The 15,472-nt window shown below is 45.0% G+C and overlaps 1 protein-coding gene across 17 annotated transcripts in view; it reads right to left on the minus strand.

The window, feature by feature from the left end:
- PACS2 (phosphofurin acidic cluster sorting protein 2) overlaps positions 1-15,472 on the minus strand; it is a 211,015-nt gene that overhangs the window by 98,383 nt on the left and 97,160 nt on the right. For 11 of the 17 annotated variants that reach the window (XR_005226407.2, XM_037906252.2, XM_043552552.1 and 8 more), the window contains 7 exons: positions 13,846-14,003; positions 9,885-9,975; positions 8,106-8,180; positions 7,674-7,792; positions 6,148-6,283; positions 4,960-5,064; positions 2,223-2,329 (listed from right to left, as the gene is read on the minus strand). Coding sequence is in view for 16 of the 17 variants with exons in the window: in XM_037906252.2 (XP_037762180.1) it covers positions 2,223-2,329; positions 4,960-5,064; positions 6,148-6,283; positions 7,674-7,792; positions 8,106-8,180; positions 9,885-9,975; positions 13,846-14,003 (791 nt within the window). In the remaining variant the exon portion in view is untranslated. The remainder of the gene's footprint in view (positions 1-2,222; positions 2,330-4,959; positions 5,065-6,147; positions 6,284-7,673; positions 7,793-8,105; positions 8,181-9,884; positions 9,976-13,845; positions 14,004-15,472) is intronic. The other 6 variants (XM_043552553.1, XM_037906247.2, XM_043552557.1 and 3 more) reach the window with 1 other exon arrangement.

The following is a 15,472-nucleotide window of genomic DNA, read 5'->3' on the forward strand; positions in this document are numbered from 1 at the left end:
AAGGAACTATTCAAATTAAATGGCTCATCAAGGAACACTTAACTCACAATGGACCACGGAAGATGCCTATCTACACTTAATGAATGGACTTTCCTGTGAATGTTCCATTTGGAGTACAGGTACTGGCTACTACTGTAACTAAGGGCACGTCTTCACTGGCAACGTTAAAGTGCTGCCGTGGCCGCGCTTTAACGTGGCTTGTGCAGTTGCGGCAGAGAGCTGGGAGAGAGCTCTCCCAGCGCTCTAAAGAAAAACAAAAACAAAAAAAACAACACACCTCCACGAGGGGAATAGCTCCCAGAGCTGGTGCACTGTCTACACTGGCACTTTACAGCACTGAAACTTGCAGCACTCAGGGGGGTGTTTTTTCACACCCCTGAGCAAGAAAGTTGTAGCACTGTAAAGTGCCAGTGTAGACAAGCCCTAGGCGAAACCATGCATGGACATATGACTTGCCCTTGCGATTCCAAACCATTTTGTTCACTGTGATTTTCCACTAGCTGTGCTGAGGGCTTTGTTTGAAACAATGGGTTTCCCTCCACATTATAGAAGCTACAAAAGGCCCTGGAAACATCTCCATTTTGCCTCTTTCCTGCTCAAACCTCTGGACTATGAATTTATACTACTGGAAGCATTCTAACCAAGGAATTTTAGGATGTTCCAATGATTTGGAAGCAACCAAAGACTTGACTTAAGCCAGCAGTTTATTCCCTCACTGCTACAAGCCTGAACCAAGAACTTTGTGATTGTTGTATGTATTTGATTCCTTTAACCAATTTTAACTCTCACCTTTCTTTCTTTTTATAAATAAACCTTTAGATTTTAGATACTAAAGAACTGGCAACAGTGTGATTATTGGGTAAGATCTGAGTTGTATATTGACCTGGGTATAGGGCTGGTCCTTTGGGATTAGAATCACCTTTTGTTTGATGAAACTGGTTTTAAAAAAAACATTCATCTTTAAGTCTGGTGTCTCAGTGCTGAATCCAGGACTGGAATACCGAAGGAAACTGCTTTTCTGACTTATTAGCCAATGTGGTGAAAGAGAAGTTTACTTTTGTTGCTGGTTTGGTGTACCTTATGGGAGAATAACCACCAGGTGTTTATTTCGGGGGGAAGAGGGGGGGAGAGGAGGGATGCCCTATTTCTCAGCAGTTTGTCCTGAATTTGGTATTTTCAGTTGTGACCTAGGAAGGCATGGTTATACTCCCTTAGAGCAATGAGTTTCAAGCCCTTGTGGTTAAAGTTTGAAAATAAGACCAGTGTGGTGCCTGAATCTGCAGGAAGCCCGAAACAATAGCTCTGGAAGGCGTGAACTGTCCTGTTAATCTCAATGAAGATGTTAACTCCAAGGCCCACTGCTCTGGTGGGTCCTCCCAGCACTACCCCAGCAGAGATATAACCAGGCTGCTACTGAGTACTAAAGGAGCCACCCCGCTTTGGCTATAAGCTCCTCTCTGGGAAATAAGTACTCCTGCTGTGGCATCTGGGGGAACATGGGGGCTGTGTAGCTGCCCCTACCTCCCTGGGAGGGACCCCCACCACTCCAAATGGGGGAAGAAGCCATCCTTTGACCTTAAACTGGCTCATTCCTGTTCAAGAGCCAATCTCCCGTTTCTGAGCAAGGCTACAGAAGAAAGTGTGGTGAGACAGCTCCCATTAAGTAAGTGCTTTGGATCTCCTGGATCCCTGTCAGTCAGGACACAGACCTGGGTTTGACAGACACTGAACCAACTGCAGGGGTTTGAAGATAAAGCTCAGGGGTAAATTGTGACCTACAAAACCCAGACAGCCTGGGTCCTAGCTACCTGTCCCCCTTCCCATTAGAACAACACAGCTGGGGATCAATGGAGGTACTTCTACAGAACCCCTCAGTATAAGATTTCTGGCAATGCATAATTCCCGAGGTCTCCTAGGCTCTGGGAATTGCTTCCCCTTCTTGATCCAAATAGCCTGTGTCTTTTCACCTTTAGGGCATGCTGCAAAGACCATCAGCTTGCTAGGACATTAGGGAATGGATGAGATTTAGATGGTGGGGTATATTTCTTGACTACATCAATTGCTAGAGGGAAAACTCATTTCAGTTTTGTGGTATGTAGCTCTCTAGTCTGCCCTGTGAACATATGGTTATTTTACATCATTAGATCGTCTGGAGGTAGGGAACAGACATCTTATTGTACTTAAATTTAAATAATTTAACAGTAAATAAAATGTGAACTTACTATCTCTGTATCCTGGAGACAATCGTGCTGAAAGCTGCTTGCACATCAGCAGAAGAGCACGTACAGACCACAGGCAGGGTATGTTTTTGCAAGACATCGGAAAGAAACTGGGAAGACAACGAAACATGTTATGAAGCTCTGCCAAAAGGACTTGATTTTACCCAAACTTTTAGTCAGAAACACACATACACGTAAATTTGCCCTGCTGGGGTATTTTCAGACATAGGCGTTTCCAGCTCCTGGAATTACTGGCTGCACTCCATGCTGCAGTTTTCTATGACACCTCTTCCAGGAGTAAAAGCCCTTCTAAGGGGTGTCCGAACTGCAATCAGAAGCATGACTGTAGCCCGGGTAGGTATACTCACAGTAGCTTTAATCTAGCTAGCATGGCTAAAAATAGCAGTGAAGATGCAGTGGCAGCAACCCAGTGTGCTAGCAACACAAGTATGTACCCAGGTTCCAGGCTGGGACATACTGCCAGGGTCTGCACCACCAAGTCTTCACTGCTATTTTTGGCCATGATAGCTAGATTAAAGCTAGTCGGTTACACCTGTCAGAGCTGCAACCAGGCGAATGCAGCATAGGCATGCCCTAAGAGTGTGTCTTATTGGCTGGCACAGTGACATCTCCCCCAGAATGTACCACTTCTGGTACCAAGGTGTCAAACAGATCGCACCAGATGTTTCATTAGAGCTTCTGAGAGCAGAATCATGGTGGGATTCCAGCAACTGGAACATCAGAGCACATGGCTCATTACCAACCCCCTCCTTCCGCCACCCCCTTTAAAAAACAAAAACAAAAAAAACAGTTCACTCCAGGGTTTCCTGCAGAGAACACAAGCTGATTTGTTTTTCTTGCTACAGAAGCATAGCTAGAGCAGCCTCTCTCCCCTGTTCCCCACAAAGGCTGCTATTGATTAAAACAAGAGCTGCTGCAGACTAAACCACTGCAATTACCATTCCAGAAACAATCTAAAAGGGATGAGGAGTTGGCAAATGGGACATCCTCCCCTTCTCACACCCTAAAATGCGAGGAAACCAGTTACAGGACTCTTCTGACTGTACCCTGATGCCCACACAGCACATTTTCCTTGACAGCGACAGACTCCACCTCCAGAAGAACTACCCAATGCTTCCAACTGCTAAGGAAACACTACAGTTAGTGACAGGTTTCAGAGTAGCTGCCGTGTTAGTCTGTATTCGCAAAAGGAAGAGGAGTACTTGTGGCACCTTAGAGACTAACAAATTTATTTGAGTATAAGCTTTCGTGAGCTACAGCTCACTTCATCGGATGCATCCGATGGCACAAGTACAACAGTTAGTGTCTCCCCTCCACACCCCCCATGCAAAGCCTTAATTACAACTTCATATTTCCCTCACTTAGCCTGGGCACATGTCAGCTCCACTGGCTAATGCTGAGACTGTCTGTTTACTACCCAGTTCTCCTCCACCCCACTCTTTTGCTGTACCATCTGCCCCCCAGGCCTCATGCCTGGAGCATGTGGATGGGGTAGGCCAATCTGATCCACACAAAGCGCGGAGCACCATGGGGGAAAGTCCTGTGGTCAAACAGCACCACTCCACTCACCTGCTGCCAAGCTGCTCTTTTAGATTCCCTTAAACACTCCTGCTTTCTGCAGAATCAGGGTCTAAATATCACACAGATCAACAATTTCACCTGCAGTAAGGCTAGCAAGCCCATGATTCTCGTACCACCATTCTCCATACTGGACCATTCTGAGTGTTATAGAGAAGGTCTATGAATTATAATATCAGGCACTTTCCACACTTTTTTCTGTTTTTTTTTTTTGTTTGTTTTTTAAATGTGTCTAGTTTGGTGGGAAAGGAGTACAACTTGATCTGAAAAAGGCAAACAAGCCTTATCTCCTGATGTAAAAATAAAGCACTAGCACCATAGTAAGAGCGCAATGGTAGCATTTACATATTCCACTTAAGGTGTAAGGTGCATTTAGCAATTGAACGTGCATGCAAGGAGGGGGTGATACTTTAAGGTTCCCACAGGAATGTTATTTTTTGCACCTGTTACCTGTGCCCAAAATTCTTAGCCCTAGCACTGAATTAGTTAATCCTGCCCTGCATTTATTTCACTTTTATGACGACATCAAGTATCTGAATGCTGCACTCGTACTCTGCTTGCCCCCCTCCTCGCTTCTACTGGACACATTCCCTGCCTCTCTTAGCACTGCCCTCCTATGCTAGTTCTGTAGCATCCAAAGATTTTATCCTTTGCTCCTCCACTCCATTACAGGGCCAGGAGAGTCCCTGTGAATACGTACTGCTGGGCATCCCCTTCCTCCCACCCCCAGTCCAAGTACCCCATCTCAATTCATTTTCTGAGGGTTTCCTTTCAAGTGTCACGGAGAGAAAAAACTGTTCAGCCGTTTCCAACGAGCAAGGAAAAAATTTATCTGATTAACCCAAGAGAGTGCCACCTTAAGTGGAAGGGGGTGTGTTCATGGAAGGCTCATGTTAAGAACCGCCTTGAAGTGCAATAATTCTCTGTGAAAATAAGATCCCTCAGCCCATGAGTTACCTGCTGCCACAACTCCCAAATCCTATCAGACCCATTTACTAGATAGAAAAATATGAACCTTAGTGGTTGCTTCGCTCTTCCTTTTATGTAAGCTAAAAATCCTGTCCTCCCTGCCCTGTACAGAGAGCAACAGGAATTGCGTGTGGGAAAACCTAGGGCTCAGCATCTGTTCTCCTGCACTTACCTGGCCTTGCCAGTCTGAAGTATTGACAAGAATAATATTTTCTGGTAGCTGGTCATCAGAAATCAGGATGTGATTCAACTGATCGTACACAGTTTTCCTTGGAATCTGTGAATACAAAAAAAAACCCCAAACAGAGAATGGAACAGTGGGACAAACTGGCCATAGATCTGAACCAGCAGCGTTATTTTTGTGAAGTTCTCGGAGATGCTCTGTATGAAAGATACAAATAAGGCTATGTTCTATTTCCATCACTTCCAAGAGCCCTGTTTTTTACAGAAGCTGGGAGCTCTACCGCATGATGAGGCAGAGACCCAGTAACATTTCCAAAGCACATATTCCATAAACTACTGAAGTAGCTGGGATTTGTTTTGTCAGTGATTCCGTGATGACAAAAGGACACACAACAATAAAGTAGTTGTATCAACCAATATCAACTACAGTCGCTGCTGGGGGGCTAGAATTTCAGTAATTTTTTTGGGGGGGTCCAAAATTACCAAATTCTGTGGCTAATAAAACTCCCAGGACATGGAGTAGGGACTTTGCTAGAAACACCACTTTGGGTACGTCTACATTGCAAAACAGCCTGTGGCAGTGAATCTCAGAGCCCCAGTCAACTGACTCTGGCTTGCAGGGCTTGCACAGCCTGGCTAAAACCAGCAGTGTGGCCATTCCCACTTGAGCTCAAGTCTGGGCTCTGGAACCCAGCGAGGGGGGTGGGGTCTCCGAGTCCAGGTTCCAACCCAAGCGGAAATGTCTACGCTGCCCTTTTTAGCTCTTTAACATAGACTGGGTCAGCTGACCCAGATTCTGAGGACTTGCTGTGGCTTTTTGTGTTTCCCCCCCTTGTGCTATGGACACTGGATCACCTTAGGGAACCCCTCTGTTTCAAACTAGGCATTTCCTGGGGGTAGTCTTAAGAGATCACCATTTAGTTCTTTTTGTTGCCATTTGCCCCACAGTCTTTTTCAGTCTCATCCTAGTTGATATAAAGCAACGCACTAACCAAAAGCAGCGAGAATAGACAGAAAATGGGATATCAGCTGAGAAAAAAATTCAACTCATCGTGTACCGGTGGAGCCACATCCCTGGCCTTCAGAGGGGAGAAGGCTGGTGGAACAGGAGCCACAGGGGATGTTTTGGGGAAGGATGCACAGCGGAAGGCTGTGAAGGGGGTGGAGCTCATCTCACCTGCAGGTGGTGCCTGGTGTCTGGAGAGCGCTCATTGTCCAGGCTGTTTGCCCTCTCATTCTGTGGCCTCGCTGGCTGCCTTTCCTTCAGTGAAGTGCTTCTCCCACGGCGACCAGTCTGCTTCCCTTCTGTCCTGCTAAATTGCAATGGTTACACAGTCACCATTCACTCAGGGCCACAGAGAAGCTGTTTGCCAGAAGGGTTCTCCTGAGCTGCATCAAGGGGATTCTGCATAGTGTGCTCAGGTCAGAGACCCGCCAACAGCCCAAGAGGCCTCCTGCCCCTCCATAGTTTATGAACCTGCCCCCCAGAGGAATGTCTAGCACTTTGCTTGAGAAAGACTAATCAGAAATACTAACTGAAGGTAGCCCTGAAATCCAAGCTACTCTAACCCCAGTGACTTCAAACTGCCCTGTTGGACAAACAAGGCAGCTAGATCACTTCAATTTTTTAATAAATCATTTGTATATAAACTTTGTCCGGTGTGTGATGTTAGTATTGGTGAATGTCTTTGGATTAGCAGCCCTGGGGCCTAAGGTCCCTGCCATTACAGTACAGGAAGCAGCAATGGAAACATCCTCCCCTTTGCCCTGCCAACACACATAACCCACCATGGAGGGCCCATCACCTCTAGTGGGGAGATAGCAGATTCTCCATGGCTTATTCAGTTCTTGGCCTCTTTCCTAAGAATGCCTACAAGGGAGCCAATTACTGCCTATCAGTTTTAATTTATCAAGGGGATTTTTCAAACTAAGCCACAAAATTAATCACATTCCATCATCAAATAATATCAAATAAAGGACCATGTCCTCCCCAAGAAATTGTCCCATGAAGCAAATGACATCTGTCCGCGAGGAACTGGAGTGAGATCCAGCACCTTATTACCCATAGACCAAACAGCTGTCACCACTACAAGCCAATAGGAACTGGTAAGTGACTGTGTCTACCTCCAAGAGCAGTTCATAAGGAACATCTGATCTTTCAGCTTGATGGTCACGTTGTCAGAAGAGACTAATAATTTTGGCTGTCCACCATGACACCTCTCAAAAGGGACCTGATTGTCAGAACATGATTCAGTTCAATATTCCACATAACCTGCAGTCCCTCCACTCCTCCATCCCAGGCATCCTGCAGGTTGGAGTCGGTCTCTGAGAACTGCACCTCCCAGCTTCTACCCCATCCACACCCACCTTGACGTGCCCTCAAGGAGCCAAGTCCCAGCCAGCTACCATCCTAGCTGAAGAAGCGTGGAAGGAAGACCATCACACCAATCCTGCAGACATAGCCTCTGCTGATGAAATTAGACCCTTATTCCAGGGGCTGAACACTGCTCTACCTCACAGGACTGAGGAGGCGCTCAGATACTATGTAATGGGGGTCATATAAATGTGACCAAAGACAGCTGACTACCCTTGCTGCATAAACTGAAGTGGTGCACTATATAAAAAATGAAGCGCTTCCATACCATATTAGCCAGTTCCCACAGCAGATGTGATGCCTGCTGCTATTGCTGCTTAGGGTGTTACCTGGTGGAAGGAATAATGAGAGACTCTGTCTTGGTGATTTTTCCACTTGGTGGGAGCTTCTCAATGAACACATCCAGTGTGGAGAGTTCTGCTTCCTGGGAGTCTTGCTGGCTAGGCTCCTACAAACACAAATAGTGATGTGAAAAGCCATAGAAATCCTCTGCTCTCCCTGGCTCTAGCAGATACACCAACCATGTTCCGCCCACATCAGCTACTCACAACAAAAGCTTTCATGGTGTGATAAGATCGCCAGGAATGGACATAAACTGAACCCCCAGCCAGACCATCTTAAGAAGTTAGCTAGAGACTGATCTGCAAGGCTACGTCCCTTTGGGCTTTGCCATGATGATATAGACAAAGCCCAGCCAGTGTATGACGGATAGCGAACACAAACTACTGGATGAACGTTACCAAATGAGTTTTTAAACTTACGTAAGACATAGTGTCAGAGATACTGTCGCCTGGATGTTTGCTTCCAAGGCTCTTTGTCTTTTCAGGCACTTCTACCTGTTTGGCAAGAGAAAGTCATCAAAGCATGGCACGCTAGAGCAGTGGCTCTCCACCGGGGGCCGTAAGCAGGTTTCAGGGGATCTGCCAAGCAGGGCTGAAGCCCAAGCAACTTAGCTTTGTGGGGCTCTGGGCAACTGCCCTGCTAGCTACCCCCTAACATCAGCCCTGGCTCTTCTATGCAGAAAACCAGTTGTTGTGGCAAAGATGGGCTGTGGAGTTTTTGCCCCCATTAATTCATTTGGGATTTTGTTGGAGAGCCTCAGAAAGAAAAGGTTGAGAACCCCTGCACTAGAGCACACAGCGCCCCCTACAGATGTGCACTTTATACCTCACTGCTTCCAAGCCAGATTTCACAATGGAGGGCCGCTGGGCAGTACTCACAGGAGGTTTAGGTGGTCTCTACCTTGCCAGTCCAAGGCTAACATACGCAGAACCTGAACCGCCCTCAGATCTTCAATTTAAACAATGAAATGTTTCACTAAAAACACCTGTCAATTAGGAAGCCATAACAGAAGATGGCCTGGCAAACTATTGTCAGGGAAAGCCCCTTTCTGCAGAGATCCCAACCGCCACAAGGCCTCCAGCAGTGGTTTTGATACCGCCCGGGGTTAAACATTAACTGATACTGAGGGCGCAACAGCACACAGCAGCCCGCCTTCAACACCCCTGCTCCGTCGGCTCCACTGGCTTCCTTAATGGACAGGGTCTGATTCTGCCAGAGACTGAGTCACACATGAGGTACAAACATACATGGTTCACAGGGATGCTGCTGCTTGGAAGACTGAGGCAGGTGCTGGGGGCAGAATGTTGGCTGCATCAAGACCTTTCTTATGGGACTTCTTGCCAAAGGAGAGCAGACAAAGTCCAAGCCTGACTGTTCACATCAAAACCCAAGATGCCATCTGCACAACAGCACCTTGCCCCCAAAACAGTTTCCTTTAAGCAACACCCCTCTCCGCCCACCCTGGAGCCATGCCAAGGCAGCCACACGACCACCTCTTAGTTCAGTCTGAAGGGTTCTAGGTACCGAATCCCAACACCAACTAAAACTTCTCCTGCTTGTGAACAAAGCCCTACTTCATATACACTTGAGAGCACCTCTGATTCCTGTCCTGACTACAGACACCATACAGAACTGTGGTGCATTTGGGATGGCATCCAACCCTGCCCATATACAAGTCAGGTGCCCCACAAGAGGGCATAGGTGGGGTGTGGTTGCCCCGATGGGCACTACTATCTGAATGTTTTGAACACAGACACATGCATGCAATACTCAAGCAGTTAAGCTTCCTACAGGAAACATTTGCTACTCCGGTTCTTATGTGGAATTGAATGTAGGATTGTTGAGTAAACCTTTTAACATCGTAAACAGGCAAAACATGCAGTCTAAGTTACTGCCATGGGAAACTCAAACTTCTGCAACTCTGCTTTTTAAATTTACCCAGGCTCTCTTAGCACTGGATTCATGCCTCACTCACCAGCTATGCAGAATTAGATACAAAGGAAGAGGCTGGTATCGGCATGAATTACAGCACAGCACGATCATCAAGGTTGAACACATTCAACTACATGGCAGGTTAATACTGCTTGGCTAGTGTAAATTTATTTCAGGTGAAATGTTGCTACTTGGTTGGGGAGAGTACACCGTGCTGTAGCAACGTCATTCTGCCAATAAATAACCCTTTGGAAACAGTGACTTACAGGACTTGACGGCTCTCTTTGGCTTCTGATGCTGTGGATGCTACCAATTTCTGTCTGAGAGCTGGAGTGTGACAGGCCTTCAAAATATGGTCTAAGACAAGACAGACAGAAGATATGGTTATCTGCTGAGAAAGAAACCAATGGCCACTGCTCCCACGCTCCTAATCTGAAATCAGACAGATATCCAGAGGGTCTAACTGCCCCACCACCCCTCATTAGTTCATCAGGGATTTGTTAGCAGCTGCCATTTGTGTCGGAGGGAGAACGGAGAGTAGAGTTTGATGGTTCGAGCATGGGAACGGGGGTCAGGATACCCGGGATCCTGATTCTAGCTCTGCTAGTGACTGACTGCAACCATGAGCCAGTCCCTTACCTCTAAGTGTACCACTGTAAAAGCGGAGCTCTTGCGTGCCAACCTCAGATGACTGGTCCCAGGATTAACTCAGATTTTAATGTGGAATGAAAGTCAGCTCTACTCTCTCCTTCCTCCCTGCACTTCATCCTCATTTCTTTCAACTCCCCCGCCTCTTCGACTTCTAACCCACCCATGTCCATGGCTTCTGTATCACTCAGTCCCCCTTTCCCATGCTGACTCCATGGCCAATTCCCTCCACTCCCACTGTCTCTCTTCCACTGCAAAATCTGCCCCTGCAACCTGGATCACGCTCAAAATCTGCTTCACCAATCCTGCTCCTGCATCTCTGACCCCCTCTGGAGAAAGCCCTGCAGACACGTAGATGTCCCTCAACCTGAAATTTCATAGATGTGAAGGCCAGAAGGGACCACCATGGCAGGGTGGATTTAACTCACCACTTTTCATCATGATTTACATCAGCACGTAGATAATCTTAATTTATTTTTTTTCTGTTTGTACTTTAGTTATTTTCCCAAGGAAAGTTCATTCTCACGGTTGGTATAACCTTTAGAACTTGCTGATTGGATTCATATACTCTTTACACTAGGTTTGGTACTTTTTCCTAACCCGGAGGCTGCACTATAATTATACAGATTTAGGCTATCATACAGCTTTACACTTATTCAGATGATTAATTTCTACATCTTTAATGCTACATAATGGTAAATGATGTATTTCTGATTTACTAAATTAACTTTTAAGTTATGATTAGTGTCAAGCTACACTTGGAAAAAAATTGGAATTCACCTAAAAATATACAAAACCAAACTTTTTAATAAGTTGAAAAGGACCCTCAGATTCCCCTGCAACCCTTATTGTTGAAATCTAATTAAAGCTACACAATGAAGAACACTAGATGACTGATGATTTAACTGTAAACATGAAACTACAAGTATTTCTGCTCAACTGAAACCCAACGTAACTAAAGTGAATGCTTTTCTACACAAACTGGAAGTACTGTACTGACAAAAGGAAAGAAGTGTACGCCAGCATTCACACTATTATAAAGACTGTACATAACGCAGTACTTGACACTGTGCCATATTTATAAAGGCTGACCCAAAAAGTAGAGATGTTGTCCCCTGACTCTATATAAAAAGCAGCTTTTAACTCATTCAAGTCTATGAGAAGTAACTGATTTAGCATTTAATTTATTTTAACAGATAATAGAGAAAAGGTGGTTGAGGTAATATCTTTTATTGGACCAACTTCTGGTGGCGAAAGAGAAGTTTTCGAGCCAGAGAGATTACAGTAACTTCAGGCCTTAAAGTGACTTATCAAATTGAAATGAAATTTAAACAGATTTTTATGCTCTTGGCACTGTGATCATCCAGTTCAACCTTCTATATAACAGGCCATAGAGCTTCATGCTGTGAGATCTGCACCAAGCCCCCCAAAACTTCTGGCTGAGCTAGAACGTATCTTTTAGACAGACATCCAGTCTTGATTTAAGTTAAAATGATTGCCAAGAGGTATAGTAAATTCTTAATCTGTTCTGATAGTTAAATCAGCCTCAGTTTTAAAAATCTGCACCTTATTTTCAGTTTGAACTTATGTAGCTTAGCTTCCAGCCAATGGCTCTTGTCATGCCTTTGTCTTATAGGTTAAAGAACCATCTCTTATCAGATCTTCTACCAACACAGGTACTTGGTTTAACAAAGAAGGTTAAGTGGTTACTTGATCATAATGTAGAATAGTCTCTCATTTTAGAGATGTTTTCCATTCTGCAAATCATTTAGCTTTATAAACCCTCCAATTTTTCAACCTTCTTGTAAAATGTGGACACCGGAATGAACGCAGGCTTCCAGAAACAGTTTCCTTAATGCTGCATGAAGAGGTAATAGTATCACCTTCCTATTCGATATTCCCTTGTTTATATCCAAATGCTGAGTTGGCCCTTTTAACCCCAGCACCAATCAACTGAACACAAGCTTTCAATGTACCCACCATCACCTGCAAGCCCTTTGCAGAATCATTTCTTGACATAATTTAGTCCCCCATTCTTTAGGTATATCCTATATTTTTAGTTCGTAGATGTAAGACCTTGCATTTGACCACATGAAGATGGATGTCTGACTTTGCCCAGTTTACCAAGTGGCCTATGTCCTTCTACAAGCAACCTGTCCTAGTAACTTACCTGCCACCAGTCTGTGTCATCACCTGCAAACTGTCAGCAATAGACTTTACATTTTCTTCCAGTTCATTCACAAATTATTGAATAGCATTGACCAGGAACAGATTCTCAGCCTTTCTAGTTGATCATTCCCCAATTAACAATTACATTTTGCAACCTATCAGCTAGCTGGCATTTAATCCATTTAACACAGACCATACTGACTCACTGGAATGCTAGCTTTTCATCATCGGAACATTAAATGATACTAGGTTCTCTCCTCTGTCAGGCCTGGCATACTCATTGTAAAACAATTCTCCTGGCACTCATTTCCTGCCTTTGATTCCCCATTGAAACCATCCCTCCCACACAAGGTCTTGCCACCTTTTTCAAAGACACAGCTTTACAAGATCTCCCTTGGCTTTCCTTCTCCCTGCCTCTGCAGCTTCCAACAGCCTCTCATTCTCCCTAATCCCATGGCTCCTTGTCTGCTCTCTCCCCCAAACCCCCTCCGCTCACCTCAACACAATCCCCACCTGGCTACTGCTTTCCCTTCCATTTGCTGTCTTCTTGATTAGCTTGCTCCCCTCAAAATCTAGGCGTGCCCCAATTAAGCCCATCAGCAAAGCGCCCTTCTTGACTTCACCTGCCTCTCCAGCCACTGCCCCATCTCCTTTCTCCTCTAAATTCATTGAGAGTGCCCTTGACAACCACTGCTTCAAATTCCTCTCCTCCAACTCCACCCCTGGTCTGGTTTCTACCTTTCCCACTCCACTGAAGCCATCTCACAATGGCATCTAACAACCCTTCCCATAATTCACCCTCCTCCTCCTGGACCTACCATACACTCCCTCACAGCCTGGCCTCTCTCGACTTTCAATTGCTGCTGGTTCTGGTCTGATGACTCCATCTGGCGCATTCTTCTCCCATCCTCTCTTCCTCTTCCCCAGCAGGGGGATGTGTGCATATAGTTTTTAGTTCCACTTACTGCCAATGGGCACTTTGCACCTCCATCTGTCTGACATAGGCATCAAATAGCACCCTCCTCTGTTCTGTCTGCAATGCATAAGACCAGGCAGCACACTTAACAACAGGATGTGGTGAGAGCAGGGCTAACGGGATAAGATGTAAACTCTTGCCCAGCATGTGTAAATCTTTCATGCTGTGGTTAAAATACATATCGTGACCCATTGCCAGATAAAGGAGAAAAGGAAAGTAGGAATGGAATGAATGTAACATGTAATTATAAATGGTGTAAGAGGGGATTCATTTTCAATTCCTCCCCACTTCCAAAAAAAATATTTCCAAACTCTTAGCTGGAAATGGAGGCTGTAGAGCACTTTAGCAGCCAAGCATTGTTTTGTTTCTCAACCAGTTAATTTTACCTATGGCTTCTTCAAGCCCATACCGACACCAGAGCCAAATTCCCTTACTTTAACTTTGGTTTAGGAGTGCTGAGGACACTGTCATCATCTTCCATTTCAGGGCCACTGTCACTGGGGTTGTCTATATCCAGTGTATCGTACAGAAGATCCAAGTCTTCCTCCACTTCCGGCACATGCTCTGCTGGGTCCTGCTCTGAATCCAGAACCTAAGCACAAGACACGTGGATACAACCAGGAAGCGCAGAAATGATTAGGGGACAGATCCATCCCAAGTCATTTCAGCACACACAGCAACTGCTGTACAATAGGCTGGTATTTCTGTTGGCCCCCAAATTTCAGGCCAATCTCAGAATACGTCACTGTGAGTCACTCTGTATGCAAGTTCCATTTATAGGTTATAAAGGGTTCATAGATGTTTAAGCCTGTTACAGACATGAGCTCTGTGTATTATAGATGATTTATAAGCATATCAGTAAAAGGGGTTATAGATGTTATAAGCAACCTATTCACCTGTCAGACTAAGAATCTTTAACTAGTTATTAAAATATTTACTGATCATTTAACAGCCCTTTTATAAATGTAACTTTACAGTGTGAGCCCATTATAAATATTCTACCAACAGTATAAAAAGTACATAATATTCCATCCTGTATTCTATCCAGGTCACCTAACCTTGAACGGACTCTCCAGCTCCTTCTGACTTATTTCATTGTATTATTTGCAAGCAATTAAAGGAATAAAAGATTATATCCAGATGGGATTTCCCTCATTAGCAAACTGAAGGTTAACAAAAATCTAGTAGAAAGTCCATAAACCAAAGCTTCCATTAGCTTCCTCACATGTGAGAGACTGACAGGAACAAAACATCTACAGTTCGAGTAGGATCTTGAGATGGGTGCAGTCTGGTGCAAATCCTAAAGCCAGCACAAGAGGGTGCTCTCTCCTGAACAGCAGCAGTGCAGCTAGCCCAGATCTCAGCTACAATACTATTCCTGCGGAGTTGTTTTTCCTTAGTAGGAACAGGAATGAAAGGTGGGGGGGAAGGGTAAATTTAGGGCGTTCCATCCATGGAAGAACAGTCTATTTTGCAGGTATTGCATCTGCCACAAACAGGTGGCCTCCTACATAGCACGGGTTCTGTATGGAGGCCAACTTGGCTGGAGTGAGAGTCTATGGAACAGTACTTTACAGATGGAAGGATTACTTCAGGACTGGATAGCAAGGAAACAGTGATTTTGACAAGGATGTTTACTTGGTGCCATGAGATATGGGGAACCCAACAGCTTGGGGCACCAGAGGGGTCAAGTGCCTTATTTTCCCTTAGCAGCTATGTTTGGAAGAATAAAGTACCAAGGTGGAATGAGTTGCTTTCAGCTGAATCATCTGGCTAGTTACTTTCCCGTGGGACCATTTATTTACCTCTATGGGGACACGGTGGTTGTGTTTGGTGTGTTTCATATGGATGGGGCAGTTCAAATTGTGTGAACTGTCGGGCTGCACTTGCATCGGATGCTTTTTAAAAGTTTGCTTACATTTTCTTTTATGTCTCTGTCGTCTTTTTTCAGCTTTCACTGGATGGTTTACTGTCTTGGGGATTTTTTTGTTTCCTCAGCATATTTTGCTAAGCTTTTATAATAAGGGCAATAAGAAAATAAACTGCGATCTAACTTAATGG

Source organism: Chelonia mydas, chromosome 8 (assembly GCF_015237465.2).
Source record: "Chelonia mydas isolate rCheMyd1 chromosome 8, rCheMyd1.pri.v2, whole genome shotgun sequence".
NCBI classification, from domain to species: Eukaryota; Metazoa; Chordata; order Testudines; family Cheloniidae; genus Chelonia; species Chelonia mydas.